This window comes from Aedes aegypti, chromosome 3 (assembly GCF_002204515.2).
Source record: "Aedes aegypti strain LVP_AGWG chromosome 3, AaegL5.0 Primary Assembly, whole genome shotgun sequence".
Lineage (NCBI taxonomy): Eukaryota > Metazoa > Arthropoda > Insecta > Diptera > Culicidae > Aedes > Aedes aegypti.
The window spans coordinates 222,687,382-222,704,274 of NC_035109.1; the positions used below are offsets into that span (position 1 = coordinate 222,687,382).

The following is a 16,893-nucleotide window of genomic DNA, read 5'->3' on the forward strand; positions in this document are numbered from 1 at the left end:
AAAATTCCCGGTTTTAAATAAAACCTTCAGTGAATGCTACACACTTAATTCAGAATGCCGAATATTGGCTAATTTTAACCGAGATCTGCACAGCCGAGTAGTCGGCAAACATATTACCTGGGATCTCAGCAAATAAAAGCCGAGTACATATAAGTAAATCGTGCTTTGTTGATAAGCAACCGGAAAATTTGTTAGCTGAGTCTCGGTTAAAATCGGGAAAACGAGATTCGCACAGCCGAGCACGTGAAAAAATCTAAGTGTGTATATAACTTTGAGGTTTCCTGTTCTTTGACGTCTTTGATGAAATATTTGTCAAAATGGGTAACAATAGTGTGTTGAAAATTTAAGCCAATTGTGCGAAAAAAAACAACTTCAAAGTCCCTGAAAAAGGTTCTAAATAATTTTTAGTTTTGAACAGAAAAACTGCTTTTGAAGTTTCAATTATGACGATGTTTACGATGACGGAGCGTTGAACGTTAACAGTATTTCAATTTCGGCAAGACTGAAAACCATCCTGACACTATACTCTATCGCATTTGAAATCTATAATTGCTGAAAACAAAGTGTGTTTAATGTGCACTAATGTGCAATAGCCTTACTAAATGAACTTGTTTCAATCATTGAACTTTTCTTGTAATCAACTTGAGCATTTCACATCGAACTTCTTCTGGTAAATTCGATTCCCTGCAGCCCACTGTTGCTTTCCTTCTTCTTCATGGCAAATGGAATCCCTTACAACTAGGTTTCAGTTTTCCCATTCGTTTCCTCCGAGTTGCTGTTGCTTCGTTTACGCTAGGAATAAACGCCCACTTCTGTGTTGCTGGCTGTGAACGTACCGTTTCACAGAGATGTATGTCCTTACCTAATGCTTAGTTAGCTGACAACGTGTTGCGTAATTTCTGCCTATTACCGGTACGTTGCTTTGTGATGTTGATAACAAAAATGAAATCACTCCTTTTTGTAACAGAGCTGTTCTGGCGTATGATTCTCTGTTGCTTTTGAGAGGGTTTGTTGTGTGTAAGTTCTGCTTTGCGAGTATAAGTATGAGAGAAAACAATTAGTTAAACAATAGAAAATATCATTCTCTGCCGTTGCCCTTAGAAAGTAAACACGTTATAAATAAAGTATGCTTAAAACTCCATTGTGTTTCGTTTCAACTATTGTTTGCTTTGCTCTATGTTACGATCTATTGTATATTGTAGGACAAGAAAGGAAACATCGGTAAATATTTGATTGTAGTCTCTGTTGTGTTGCTTGTTCAGCGGGTGTCTGCTCATTCACATTGGCTCTATTGTGGTTTTGTTTCAATGGCGGGTATAAATATAACAATAAAAGTTGCATTTCATATTGTTCTAGTTTGCTTTAGCTATTGTTGACTGGTGTGTTTGAGTTTGTATAACTTAATTTTCCTATTGTTTTTGTTTATTGTTTGTTATGCTTTGTTGTTTCTATTGTATTGATTATGTGATCAATTGTTTTAATCAATTAACTATTTCTGTTCTGTTATTTACTTAATAAAGTTTTCCACTGTTAAAAAAGTTTATAATAAAAATAGCACCATCTGTTTTGTTATTGTGGAAGTTATATAACTATGTTTTGTTTCCTCAGTTGCTCTATTTTTAGTTAGATTTGTTTTGTTCATTTACAGTCGTTTTCATTCTCTTTGTTTGTAGTGGAGGTATATTTTTATTAACCGTTTTGACTGCGTTTTGAAGCTGGGTGTTTATTCCTCTCGTTCATGGCAATGGAAATCGAATGGAAAACATTCTAATGTACAACAGCTAGGCACTCTTGTTCCTTAAACATTACTGAGTTTAATCTCATAGATGTGAATGATACCCTCTTCTAATTTCTTTTAAAATCATTTTCTTTTGGGTATCAGTTGAGTTTAGCGGGAAAGTCAAAATTCATATGTATACTTGAATTTGGCATTTATCTTACTGGTAACAACTGCTTTAGTTTGATAGGATTCTTACGGTTTCAGAAATCCAGCTGAATTTGACTTGTCAGTTCTCTTTTAAATCTAGACACATATATTTCTTCACGTCACCATCAGATTGCAACTTCATTCTAAATAAAAAGTTTTTGACCATAAGCTATTGTGCAAATTTTTCACCACCTAATTTACAATATCTTAAAAGCTCTTGTCGTATACGATTTGTTTCCACATGTAAAAAGCGATTCACTTTCCAACAGTCGTCAGTCTTTGGTTTCGATTCCTATTCGCCACCCGGTGAATATTGGGGGCTTACGTCTCGTATCTGCTAACCTGGTTACAGGTTTGATGATGTGTAGTCACAATGGGCGATTGTGATGATCACAGTCTTGTCCGTTTATCATTAGAAAGTGAAAAATTTGCACCAATATCTTTGTCTTATGAAATTGCTTGTATGCTTCGTTACTTGATATATCAGTTTTTCCAGAAACCGAAGTTCGCACTGTTTCATTTTCTGTTAACCCACTTGATGATACGTTGATTGATACAGAACTGTTAGTTGTGTTTGAATAGGTAGCTTCTATTCGAGATGTTACTACATTCCACGTTATGTCAAACACCATTTCTGATAATTGAGAATGTATGTCTACCCAAGAAACCATAAGCCCTCTAATTCGCGTTTTTTGGGCTTATAGTGCTATTATATGGCTACAATAGCACTAAATCAGCACGCAAGGTGAATTAAAGTGCTATTTGTTGAGTTGGGTAGGATTGCGGTCTGTTCCATCCGTTCAATGATGGATGGCTATTAGGGCAGGTGGTCCAGGTGGACCGGTTGGCGGTGGTATCGGTATTGACCCCGGTACTCCCTGATCACCCATTGGGTGTCACTGTGCCACAATGGCCTGTGGAGTTGGTGCAGTGATAACGGCAGCTACCGAGGCCGGAACAGCCGTCACCGTTGCCGTTGTATGTGTCTGTTGGGAGTTCGGATTTGTGGGTCCGTTGACGGCCGTCGTTGGTGGAACGCTGGAAGTGGGGGGCACAGCAGTGTTGCCATTAACCGTGGCTGATGGATTTGACGTAACTACTGCTGCTCCGGCCACAAACTGCTGGTTGAATGCAGGTCCGTAGCACTGCGGGAAGTACAGTTCATGCTTTACCGGTCCCATTCTTTGGATGAGATTGGTTTGTTTGTCCATCAGGAACGTCGGTGACACTTTTTGCTCCATAATAACATTATTGTTATTATTATTGTTTGCATTGTTGTTGTTATTGTTATTATTATTGTTGTTATTGTTGTTATTGTTCAGTGCTGCAAGTTTGCGCGATTTAGATGAATGTGGATTCATGTGGTTATCGATATGTTTCTTGACTTCCTGTTCCGTTGCGAATCGTCGCCGGCAGTTTGGCATTGGACAGCAGAATGGACGATCGCCCTGAGGAATAGAAATGAAAATGTTAGTATATTTAGTCTGGCCTACATGGATATATCAGTTTTTTGTATGAAAAAATTTAAATTTTGCTCCATAATGGTTTAAATTACACATCTCTCCCGGTCGTCTTGATATCGGATAGTATTCGCCCTGATGATGGGCATCGAATCGATCCAAGTGAGGAGTTTTTCCAGAGACACATCCAGAAATTTCTTTGGGAAAATTGTGAAGATTTCTGTGAAGTTTTATCCAGATTTTTCCAGAGCTTGTCGCAAGCTCACTTTGAATGTTTAAAATCGATGTCGAACGCCACGCCATATTATTGATTCGGTGGCTACTAGCTTTGCCTAGGCTCGCTGCCCTTACGCCTTTCCGCCTATCAGCATCGATCGTTTGCCGGTATGTAGGTTCCAGTTCCAGAATATTCAATCCGTCAATTGTATGACAGTTGAGACACAACAATTACAATGGGTTTTATTAACAAACACATTATTAACGTTAGAACACCGATTAACTAGATGAACTGTTTCATTGTTCATCTTTATTACTCATCCCATAGGATGAGAGCATGAGCATGATTGATCGCCCGCAGTCGCTACTCCGTTATTGCAAGAACAGTTGTGCGTACACAGAGAACCAACAGACGCTACTCAGGATCAATAGCGTCTTCAATGTGTAAGTATTGATGCTCTCAGCCGGCTGCATCCGAATACAGGCCAATTTGGGGATGGGAAGGAAATGTTGACATGTTACTTGCTGTAAGGAAGTCGATGAATCCTCTGCACTTTCACAAGAAAACACTGGCATTTTGGATATGGGAAAGGGTTGTTTGTTTACAGGATTCGTCTTGGTAAACGATAACAATTCAATTCATAGTTAATGCATAAACATGAACATTAGCCTCTGCGCGTGCCATAAATTCTTTTGTTCTCTTGACTTTTACTGTGCGCCGTGTGTTGGTGCTGTCTCGCTCTCTCTCACGGGAAACTTGAAAACAGGGCGCACAGTAAAAGTCAAACGTTTTATAGCATGCATGGGCTCATAGATAACCGATATCAGTTCGTGAACCAGAACAGTTCGTGGCACATCGCAATGTTTATACCATGCCAACACAGTTACGGATCACTTTGGCGTTCAACATCGGATAACTCGCTCAAAATATAAACGTTGACGTATAACATATTTTTCCTACGTTATACTATTTGTCTTCTACCATTTGTAATGTTAAGCACCACATTCAACCGCCAAATAACGGTGTATTTTACAAATGTTTAGTTGGTACCACACAGCTATCATTATATGGTCGTTTTCTGTAAGAAGTGCCGTGAGCATTCATAAGCTCCCTTCTTCTTCTTCTTTCTGGCGTTACGTCCCCACTGGGACAGAGCCTGCTTCTCAGCTTATGAGCACTTATGAGTTCTTATGAGCACTTCCACAGTTATTAACTGAGAGCTTACTATGCCAATGACCATTTTTGCATGCGTATATCGTGTGGCAGGTACGATGATACTTTATGCCCTGGGAAGTCGAGAAAATTTCCAACCCGAAAAGATCCTTGACCGATGGGATTCGAACCCACGACCCTCAGCTTGGTCTTGCTGAATAGCTGCGCGTTTACCGCTACGGCTATCTGGGTCCCTTTATTCATAAGCTCCCAGGTGGTAAAATTCTAATTTTATAGCATAAAACTTGCTCGTTCGCTTCGATTTAGTATGAATTCTTTTTTGGAAAACATTTTTCTTGATTGATAATTTTAAATACCGAATATTTGCACTTCTAACTAGTGATCCATAATTTACAAGGTTTATTGGCTTTTTTCGGTGAATACAATACCTATACTCATAGTAAAAGGGAGTAACGAAAGTAATGAAATGACAAGCGAGCTTTGTTCAAGATGCGTGTACTCAATACACGATGCGACAGGTTTTGGAATAATCCACGAACTGTTCCAAAGATTTTTCAAGGATCTTCCGAGAGTTCCCTATGGATATTCCATTAATTTGTCAAGAGAGATTTCTAAGAGTGTTCACTGCATTTATAAAAGAACATTTACAGAGTTGGCTGTAGAAATTCTGTAGAAATGATGTCACTTCTTGTTGGATTATGGGTCGGACAATCCGTTGACTGTCCTACCAAGATATTTTGTGCGTAGGACATTTCTTACCTGTCCTATCCATTTTCCGCGCCATTGTTGATTATAATCTATTGGATTGGAATACCCATTTGGTGCTGAAGATCTATTATTTTTAAGCAATAATGGCGCCTGTCACGTGAGAATGCAGACCGGATATACCCCTGCATGTTCATGCGGGAAGGTAAAGGGTAAGGTATTTTTTATGGCAGAGAGGCTTGGTTCTGGTTAGAAGGCGTTTGGAAAGACGTGCTTCATAAGTGACTATCTTGAGGATGAGATTCGATCTCGGTGCGAATTAAATTCTATTGTTTATTTTTTGTGTTCCTTCTCAGTAAAACCGGAATGAAACATAGGATGAGAAAGTAAATAATTGAATAGTCTGAAAATAGCTTTCCTTAGTCGAGTGGTTAGAGTCCGAAGCAAAACCATGCTGAAGGTGTCTGGGTTCGATTCCCGGTCGGTCCAGGATCTTTTCGTAATGGCAATTTCCTTGACTTCCCTGGGCATAAAGTATCATCGTACCTGCCTCACGATATACGAATGCGAAAATGGAAACTTTGACAAAGAAAACTCTCAGTTAATAACTGTGGAAGTGCTCTTAGAACACTACGCTGAGTAGCCGGCTCTGTCCCAGTGGGGACGTTAATGCCAAGAAGAAGAAGTCTGAAAATAATTGTGATAGAAATTTTATTGCTAATACGTTACGAGCCTCATATTTAATCTCAATGTGACTGTTATGCAGGTCCAATTAGCAATGTGACAAAACAACTAGGTATTTTTTTTTTATTTTCTAAAACATTTTTTTTTTGTGAATTCTTGTCTCAATTTGTCAATCAACCACACACTGTGCCTGTGCCACACACTGATTACAAGTTTTCAAAAAGTATGTGTCAAAGACATACCAGCAAATCTGATATATGCCAGTAAAGGGCAAACATTCATAAATGTAGGAAAGTTAGAAAAACGACAGTGAACGGAACTGTCATTTTGTATGGGGCGAACCATAGCGTTTTTCAGCAGCCTACTTGATGGCACGATGAAGTTTGCCGGGACTCTAGTCTATATAAATAAAAATGGAGTGATGTTTGTATGTCACGAAATGGCTTGAGAACGGGACTACCAATTTGCATAACTCTTTCACTGTTGTCTTCTTGAAGGGTTCCGACGTGTTCGTGCGACGAAAAAGTTTCGGGAAGTTTTCGGAAAAATTGCTAAAACGGGAAGGTACTAATATGTCACGAAGTTTGCCGGGGCCACTAGTTATAGAAAAATTACTTATAGAATACAAGAAGAATGCTTGTAAAATTTCATAGATAAACTCTATTAATGCTTGAAGATGTTCTTAATAAATAATAAATTGGCGGAGAATGTGCCTCTGGAGCCTGCCTTCTTATAATCGAAAGAAAATTAAAGTAATTTTTGAAGGTAGGTTATCTCTAGAAGAGCTTTTAGAGAAGTTCCCAGAACTGTCGAAGCACTGATTTTTTCATGAGTCCTAAGCATTTCGAAAAAAATTTCGCATCACGAAGGAGCTCACGAGTGTAAACCAACGCGTAACACACATAATAGACTCACGAGCAGGCTAGGTGTGATTACAGATAACAGATGTTTATGCTAGAACAAATAATCTGAAAACCTGTGTAAATATTCAAATTGAAGCTCCTTGCAATCACTAGCTCCGCCACACAGTGAATTGCGCCAATCAGTGGTGAATAATAGTATCTTGAAATATTTCATATTCACCACTGACATCGTCATGGGAACTTAGCGATGACAGCGCCATCACGATATTGGGGTTCATTCAAATAGTACGTAACGCGAAATTTGCCAATTATAGACCCCCTCCCTCCCCCACGTAACAGCCTTTGTATGGAAAATTTTATTTTTTTGTATGGACCGTAACACTTTAGACTCCCCCCCCTCCCCCTATTACGTTACGTAATATTTGAACGAACCCTTGCTACTTGTGTTACCATTCAAAATGACCGTTAATAGTCTTACACGGTTTTACAGTCGGACTTCAACGTCTGTTATCTGTGGTGTGAGTAAGTCCGCACCGTTCGCAACCTCGGGAGAACATGCCAAAAGAAATAGCAACAAGTTCGGGAACGTTTACTCACGAGTAATCGAGCAAGGTGTGATTTATTACGGTTTTGACAGACAAATTGATTGTTTAACCATTAAATTGACAGAAAATTATCAGTTTCTAGACAAAAACCCTCGAAAACCATAAATCTCGGAGGGGAAGCAGCTTTTTTTCCACAAACACATTTTTTTTTTTATTTTAGACACCTACACGTTAATGCTTCCAGTGGACGATTTGTCCTTTGAAGGAAGCACCACACTAGACAACGGACTAGCATGCTGTGCCCAATGGAACAGTCGAAATACGTTTCCGGACTGAAGCGGAAATCAAACTCACACTCCTTGATACGATGCGGCTAAATACTTGGTAACAGTAACAGCACTGCCACGAAGCCCACAACAATTGACTCTGAATAGCTCCGAACACGTTCACGGATCACTTGGGATTACTTGGGAGCACGACTGATGCGAGTAAATCAGCACTCTGAAACTCTGGGATTTTAGAGGAATCTAGATTTGATGTGGTTACTCATGGCAGAATCCCACGAGAACCATTAGAAGCAATTTAAAAAGGAAAACCTAGATAAAATTTAAAAGTATTAGAAAAAAAAACATTTTTAAAGTAATTGATTTAAATGATGTAGGGTAAGTCGCCTAATGTTGAACGGCTAAAAATGTCGCCTATTGTTAAACAGCCCGTGTATTCCTTATGGCGTGTTCAACGAGCATTTTGACCGTTCAACAATAGGCGATTTACCCTAATTACTAAACAGTTCATTTCACGTCGAAATTCTCTCTCTTTTGATCTTTGATAAAACTTGCAAACAACGCACAGAGGACTTTTTTGTAAAAAAAATGTCTTAAAATTTAATATCTCTGGATGCCGATACGATCTTTTTTTGCTGCAAAAGAATTTTTTTTTTCATAGGCAAAACGGTAGTGAGTCGAGCACGTTAATTCTTCGTAGGTTTTGACCAATTGAAGGTAATCTTACACTATTTTTTTATTAGATATGATATAATAATAAAATCGTATTTTTTACCACAAAAAATGGAAAAAACGATAGCAAGATGCGTATATACGGCACATGATTTTTAGGGAAATGTTTAACCCAGGGGATTGCTACGAGCACCTCTTTTTGCTGTCTCTTATAAAACGATAGCAGAGCTCACCCACACGAATGTGCATTGTCCACAACATCAACAAAAAAGCTGGGGTAAATGAGGAGAAATGTACCACGACACACAAATTCAACGCATAACTCGCGTGCCGTTCTGAAGAAATCGATTCATACTTCTCTGTTTTGTCTATTGTATGTGGTTTGATTATCCTACGAAAGATTTGGGTTTCTTTAGCTTTGTATCATTTAACAGCTCTAACATATTTTGTTGCGCTCCATGCGTTTTGTACTGTTCTCCCTCGTAAGGAAGGTAAACATTCGAAAAACTTACAAGTGCTCCTGATAAGGAGGCACAACTTGATCTGTCAAATACCATAGTGAAAAAGTAGGACGTCGCCCCTCTGGTTTAACCAGACTCCTGAGAAGGCAAAACCTGAGAGAGGAGACAGCTCACTGACAAGACAACTGGCTTGTTTTCTTGGATTCTTCTCATGTTTGGGTTGTGCACAATGGTTCGGAGAGCACAAACCGGTTCAAAAACTGAAAAATTTTAATGGCGATTTGAGTCCAATCGACAATATTTAAACATTCAACGATTGTATATGCGAGAGCATAGGAAATCAACCTGCATTTTCAATTACGTCCAGTTTTAGTTTGGCCAAATTTTGACGGTTTTTCATGCTCTGCCCTTCGAATGTGCGGTTTTTCAGTGACAGTTGATGACAGGTTCCCATGACTTTTGGGAGCTCGCAATCTAAGCCAGCTGTCTCCTCTCTCTCAGGGCAAAACCTACAAAAAAAATCACGTGACGTGAATACACACTACACTATCGTTTTGTTTATGGAAAAATCTTTCTTTTACGGTAAAAAGATCGATACTATCGCAGCGGAATCTAGGCATATTGATTTATTAATATATTATTTCTATTAAAATAAGGTTATAAGTGTTTTCAGGTTTCTCAAAGGAGAAACAGATAGCGGGTTTCTGATGACGTCACCGTGTAATGGGTCATAGGGATTCCGGGTGTAATTCCTGAACGTGCTCAAGAGAAAATAGGTTAATTTACGGTTTCGATACCATTTGGTTACTATCTGCAACCTAAATTGGAATGGCAAATTCACAGAATTTTTCTATCAAAATACTTCAAGATTCTCTGGACTCATTCAGTCACCGAAACCAGTTTAAATGTGATATATTGTAATCTCCAGATGATTCTACGACGGAAAAATACTAGCCACAATCAGTTGTAAATACTTTTTAATATAAAAAAATACATTTTCGGTCAAAATGGGACAGAACGAGCTCTTTGAGCGTTTGCAACTAAATGAAGTGTGTTCTATGTTGTTACCGTAATTCGGGGGCTCACTATTTTACAACTTTTTGTTGAGTAATCTCTTAGAACTCAAATATTGTCAAATAAAACAAAATCATTACTCCATTGATCTTTATCAGTTTATTTTATCGACTTTACATGAAATAATATTTAACATATCATAAAAATTGTTTTAATATAAAAAAAATAAAGTGACACACTGAAGCGAAATTGATCATCATATAACAAAGCAGGTTTAAGAATGAAAAACTTCCCCATCTACTAAATTTGGGTCTTCTGAATCTGAAAATGATGTCAAAATTCTTACAACTCGAGTATTTGATCATTTTATTGCAAAATTTAAGTTTGAAAATCTGCCTAATACGCCTAAATGTAGGCATTTTCCCTTAAGATAAGCACATTATTTGAAAATAAACAGTTTTATGAGCAAAACACTATAGGGTAAATTATGTATTTTGGACAGGCTAAGGATATGTCTGGAAACGGCGATCGATTAACTGCCTTAGATAATAATATTTTATTATGTTATGATACTTATATGCTTAATGTATCATTGTTTTCTGAGTTTCTGGAGAGAAAAAGCTTACAAACTGTAGCATTAGGTGCCAACATAGCGTTTTTTAATTGCCTGTCTGTTATGCATTTCGGACATCAAATATACATTTTGGACACCCTTATGTGAATATAATTTGGACAGGGGCGTTATCTCACTATCTATTCAATGGTTTCTTAAAAGGACGATCATATCATAATGTTTGAAGAGTTTACATGTGACTTATGCATTTTTTCGCTTATTGGATGTGTATATTAGTGATAATCAATTATTTCATGTAATGCAAGCAAATATCATCAGATCCACGAAATACGCCTGCAAGTATGCATGCATGCGACATTCCAGTGCGTTTCATCAGATGGCCAAACTATATCAACTGAACAAAAACCGTAATCTATTTTGGACACCACCTGTAATATGCCTTATATACTAAGGTTAAGATTTTAGATGAACTTAGTTTCAATTTTAGGCATATTTTATCATATTGCCGCCTTTAAACTTTTTATGAATGCCTATTCTGAGCGCTTTTATTGCGTTTAAAGTATGTTCTTGAAACATACATCCTCTTGCATTCGTAGGTTTCACAGGTGTTCTTTTGATACAATTTACAGTTTTGATATTTTTGAAGCCAATTTGTAATTGTTATGAAATTGGCCATCATTATTAAATAGCATGGTGTATTAGTAATGCAATACATGATTTTCCGTACATAAATTCCTCATCATCTCATTGTAAATGAGCATAGAACAAGCAGCCTGTCCAAATTATATGCATGTCCAAGTTATATACGTTACCCTACTTGCAATGCTGTATGATATCAAAAATGAGTACAGTAGTTCATACTTAAGCTTACACACCATTTTAAAGACTTAAAGTGGACCCTTAGGCATAGCACCAGTGGATTGTTTAGCACCGACAATTCTAACTGTATTGCTTACTACACCTTCAAAAAGTGTGAATATTTTTATGCAAAACTGACCCTTATAAAAATGAAATAGTTCAAAAACATCATTAGACATCTATGAACTAGAAAACAAGGCATGTCTGTGATGCCTACGAAACCTTCCGCATCCTTGGGAGGAAATATATTTTGTTATCGACCTGATCAAATTTGCCCCAGTGATCGTTTTGCCCCGGGATTAGTGTACCGACGACATACTATACTAATACATAAGAAATACATTCAGTTAGCTTCAGAATACCTTTTAGGGCAAATAGGGCGATATTCAAAACTGAAAAGGCAATAGATGACTCTTTTTCAGTGGTAGTAAAAACGAAATCCTGAGGCAAAGAAAGCACAATGGAAGATGAACTAAACACAAAAAGTTATGTATTCATATTACGCTTGATTTCTGATCACTACTTTTTCGATCCAGTTTCCTAATTGCAAGTAATTTACGTTTTTCATTATTTCCCATACGTTTTGACAGTTCACCGACCACCATTCTTCCATGCGCTTGTGTTTGAAATGGATCATTGAATGTAGTTTTTGCAGGTGCTCACCGCATCAAAACAAAGGCGCCACTGTATATGGGATTAACATTGTGACAGCATTGCTGTTCTGTCAAATACACAAGGCTACGGTGGCGCTATCTATGCTTTCCATAGCGACCGTTCTGGTTATTTTAATGATCCATTTGAGAAATTTGAGAATCCAGCGTAGCGCGATCAGTGAAAGGAATACACACATCAGTGTCGCCGCTAGGCGGCCAGCACAGATAAACTGAATGTTCGAAGGGTTGTTGTCTGCACTTTTTGCCTACTAAGACTAAGATCAAAATAAACAGTCTTTACCCTATTGGGGCAACACGGGAACTTCTACACGATTCCGTTGAATAACACTGTCACCATTTGATTCCTTGAAGTTTTTTTTTCTGTGGAATCTGGAAGTTTCTGAGAACCGCGATCAGCCACATGAATTAGGTGTCGTTTTGGGTCTATATTTTCCAACACCCTCTACATGATGGAGTTTATTGAAAAATTGTGGAACAAATTCTAAAGTTGCCATCTTAGAATAATTGTCTTCTAAGGAGGAATTCCTATATTTTCCAAGTATGCTCTTTGTTAGAGTGTTTCCAAAAAAAACTTCAAGTTATTGTTGGGAACTTGCTTGAGAAATTCAAGATGATTCTAGGAACGATTGATGAAATAGTCCGTGCAGTGGTTATTGAAGAATCTCCTTGTAGAATTTAAGAAAAAAATATATCTAGAAGAATTACTGGGGAAGAAAATATGTTGAGCTTTCTCTAAAGAAGTTCTTTAATCTGGAAAAAATTGCTTTAATATGATTAATGAATCTGACGGAAATACCTTTGGCCCAGATAGCCGGTGGGTTCGAATCCCACCGGTCGAGGATCTTTTCGGGTTGGAAATTTTCTCGACTTCCCAGGTCATAGAGTATTTTCGTACCTGCCACACGATACACACATGCAAAAATGGTCATTGGCACAGTAAACTCTCAGTTAATAACTGTGGAAGTGCTCATAAGAACACTAAGCTGAGAGCAGGCTCTGTCCCAGTGGGGACGTAATGCCAGAAAGAAGAAGAACCTTTGGCCTTTCGAGCTAGAAAATATGTTTTTTTTTGCAAATTCTCGCAAGATTTATTACGGATTATTAATAAAATTTTCTAATGAGCTCTTTTTTAAGAAGCTTTGGTTAACTCCACAAATTCTCTGAACAATCTGCCATGACGTCATTGTTTTATAAATATAAGCGTTCGACATTTTTTTGAATCGATAAGGGTCGTCCATAAACTACGGTACGCTTTTAGAGGGAGACAACAAAATTAAATAAGCTCTTTTTATTTCTTAATTGTTGACTCATCAAGTTTTCAAAACGAGTATTTTTTCTTCTTGTAATAAACATGCAATATTCATCAGTTGAGATTTGTTTTCATTCCAATTCAAATCACTGGCCGGGTATGATTGATGATGTAAATTTTGCACACTCACGTTCGTGAGATCCCAACTTGGTCCAGTTATTTCCCACTTGATCATGCTGGACAAATTCCTGAATGTTATAAATTATGATCCGTGGACGTTCGCGAATTTCGTCCGTTTCCAATATGCACTTGTAGGCGCAATGCAACCAAGGAATCTTTTGATTGAAGTTTGCATTGTTCGTTTTGCCAAATGAGTGTCTGAATTTTGGAACATTCGGTTCACACGCGTCTGCAAGAACCGACCAAAGACTGACGCTTGATCGGTCCGAAGAAAATCACAAAACGAAATGTGAATCACGATGAGAAAGCCATTAATTACCCTACTATTGTGAGTCGGGGTCCAAAGCAAGGTATTGATTGCATTTTTTGCTGTTTAAATATCTGGTCTAAAATTTACAGCTTCTTGAGAAGGTGTGACATTATTGACATCGATTGATGATTTTGTGTATCAGTTTTACTTCAATCCATAATTTTACAACTACCTGGTGGGTTCTCGTGTGTTGATCGAGGATGGCCTTCTGACGGAAGTCCTTGCCACATTGCGCGCATTTGTAAGGTTTCTCGCCGGTGTGAATTCGAATATGCTGAAACGAATGAAGGGAACATTTGTATTGTTCTGTGCTCTGACGTTAAAAGCGTCTGAATGAATTTCGGACGTTTTGACCGAAGAAAGTTACTTACCTGATTGAGAATCGTTCGCTGCCGGAAGAACCGCGGACAGTACGGGCATCCAAAGGGTTTCTCGTTCGTGTGTATTCTCAAGTGCTGCGTCAGGTGGGATTGCTGCCGGAAGCGCTTACCACACTCCGGACATGGATACGGTCGCGATTCAATATGAATGCAACCGTGCTGCAACAGGGTGCTCTTTTGTTTGAACTCCTTCTGGCAAATGGGACAACGCACGTACAACGGCATACCGGCCGAACGTCCATGTTGGATGACGTCCGGTAGCATCGTCTTGCCTCCGTTGGGCACTTTGCCAAGGTAGGGTATGTTGTTGCCGAATATTGAATGATTTACACCCTTGGTATCCTTGAAGTACGAGGGGTATTGTAAGTTTCCTTCCGGCGAAAAGCACCCCCGAGATTCGGGAGTTCCTTGGGATGCCTCGTCGCCGAAAGTTTGTTCGTCCTTTGGCTGGCCTTCCTGTTCCGGTGGGTACGGGACGTCCTGAGGCCACAGCGTTGCGTGTGGTCCATTTTTGAAAATCAAATGAGGGGAGACGTCTGCAAATATCGCAAGATTAGGATACATTATAAATTCTGGTAATAGAGCTTGTTTATTTGATAGATTTTTTTATTCGTTTGTAGTAAAAGATTTTATTCCGAAAGTGTTTGGCCAATGTATGGGAGTTGTTTTTGAAATTTTGTATGAGATGGAATAGATGATGTTAGTAAAAATAGAAAGCATCCGAATAAAACCAGAAAGAGGAGAAAGAGATTAATGTTTAAATGAAAACCTTTTATAATTTCTATTAATCCCACAATTGCTTCACAAATTATCTACATTTTCAAAGCATGAACTAAGTTAATGGGTTAATAATAGAAGATTTACCTCTCCTTGTTTCTGGCATTATGTCTCATTTGGAACATAGCCAACCTAAGTTACGGTAAAGATGGGCGTGGCCGGGAATAGCAATGTTCATTATTTTCATTTTCTTGTAAGGACCTTGGGTCTTTTTCGACCCATTTCAAAACTTAAATCAATGTAACTTTTGATTAAAATAACTTAGCAATTTGAAATTTTCTAACAATTTTTTTTTGTGGGAAATATTATTTTTGCTGAAACAAATGATTTTAATGACTCCTAGGGCAGCTTCTATGAAAAAAGTTACAAATTGTGAAATCGACCCGAAAATTCAAACAGCTCGTAAAAATCAGTGTCTTGATCGATTTCAGTTCTGTTAGACTTAAATGAAAGGCACACATGTCTAGAAACCCTCTCGGAGATCCGGATTTGGTCACTGTGGACATCGGGAACCTGCTACATCTGAAAAAAGTCCCTTTAGGGCGTGAACCATTTGGGGTCTTCGTTTAACTTTTGGTTAAAATTTGACAGTTCGGTAGTTATTTCCCCTCCGGTTGAAAATAACCCTGCTGTTGAGCATGGTTGATTTTGACACTTCGATAGTTATTTCATTTTCTGCACAGTAGGCGGCCAGAAGTGAGACAGAAAAAATATTTTGTTTTTGTTTTTATAAGTTTCGCGAATATCAGAACGATGGAAGGCAAGCATCAGAAAGCGAAAAAAGTATTATTAAAATTATTATTGTCTAGGTATGCTTTTTATAACTAATTTTACTCTTACAGTGAGTGACATCGAAGTTTCATACTTGATCAGTGGCCGCATAAAACACAGCCATTTGTTCACGAGCAAAAACTACGATAAAAAGGAGGCCTGGCGGTAAGTGTTCATATGGAAGCGTTAACACATTTTACCTAATATTATTAACTTTCAGCACCATACAAGAAACATCAGGACTCCAAAACTATTCCATAGAGCAAATTAAGTCCAAATGGAACAACCTGGCCAAAAAGTACAAGGTAATCTGAATGTCATGGCTGGGGAATAAGTCAGCATTAATTATTACCTTTTTTCTAGAAACTTATCGCACCCCCAACAGGAGGCACCTGAGCCTGCCAAATAAACGAGATAAGTAAAAAAAAAAAAAACAGGAGGCTCAACAGAGAACGGTGAGCTGAGAGCGGATCAGTGGGTACATTTTAATAAAATGCATCAGTTCATGTCCACTCAGTATACATGCTATCCTCCGTTGGTTGTCAACAGTAACGGCGATGTAATCAGAAACTCACAGAGAAAACCGAAGCCGGAAGTAAGTGAAGGAATCGACAATTTAAGTGATTGCATTGTTTTTGAACCAGAGCCGGAAGTCGATGGCCTGAACGGAAACGCGCAGGAGACAGCTGGCAATGATGAAAACTTCAACATAAGTGAGTACATTATGTTTGATCCGGAAATATCGTCTTCCGATGAGCCGGTACCAATGGCAACGTCTTCGCCTGTAGCTGGTCCTTCAGGGTACCGACGAACCCGTGACAGCCCTGGTACAGAAGAGCCGGAAAATATGATGCAGTCGCAGAAAAAACGAAAGAAGCGTTACTCCCAACAGGAAAATTGTCTTATGTTGCTTAAGTCGATAGCAGAATCACAGAACATCTCCGTTCCTTCATTCGACAACTCCAGTTCCTCGGAATCGGAATAAGTCTTTAAAATTCGAACTTTTAAACTGTTTTTCTAAATGAATTACTGGAAATAAACGAATTGAACTGTATACTTTTTATTTCTTTATTATCAACTAAAAAGTCCGCTTACATCAATATCAATTATTCATA

At 38.3% G+C, this 16,893-nt stretch overlaps 1 protein-coding gene across 2 annotated transcripts in view; it reads right to left on the reverse strand.

The window, feature by feature from the left end:
• Positions 1-1,178: 1,178 nt before the first annotated feature.
• The window catches only part of LOC5570813 (zinc finger protein 629), a 172,175-nt gene continuing 156,460 nt past the window's right edge, over positions 1,179-16,893 (reverse strand). Inside the window, exons 5-7 of one of the 2 annotated variants that reach the window (XM_021849850.1) lie at positions 14,222-14,766; positions 14,023-14,124; positions 1,179-3,375 (exon numbers count right to left, since the gene is read on the reverse strand). In XM_021849850.1, coding sequence (XP_021705542.1) covers positions 2,824-3,375; positions 14,023-14,124; positions 14,222-14,766 — 1,199 coding nt within the window. In that variant the 3' untranslated portion in view covers positions 1,179-2,823. Of the gene's footprint in view, positions 3,376-14,019; positions 14,125-14,221; positions 14,767-16,893 lie in introns of both variants that reach the window. The other variant, XM_021849849.1, reaches the window with a different exon arrangement.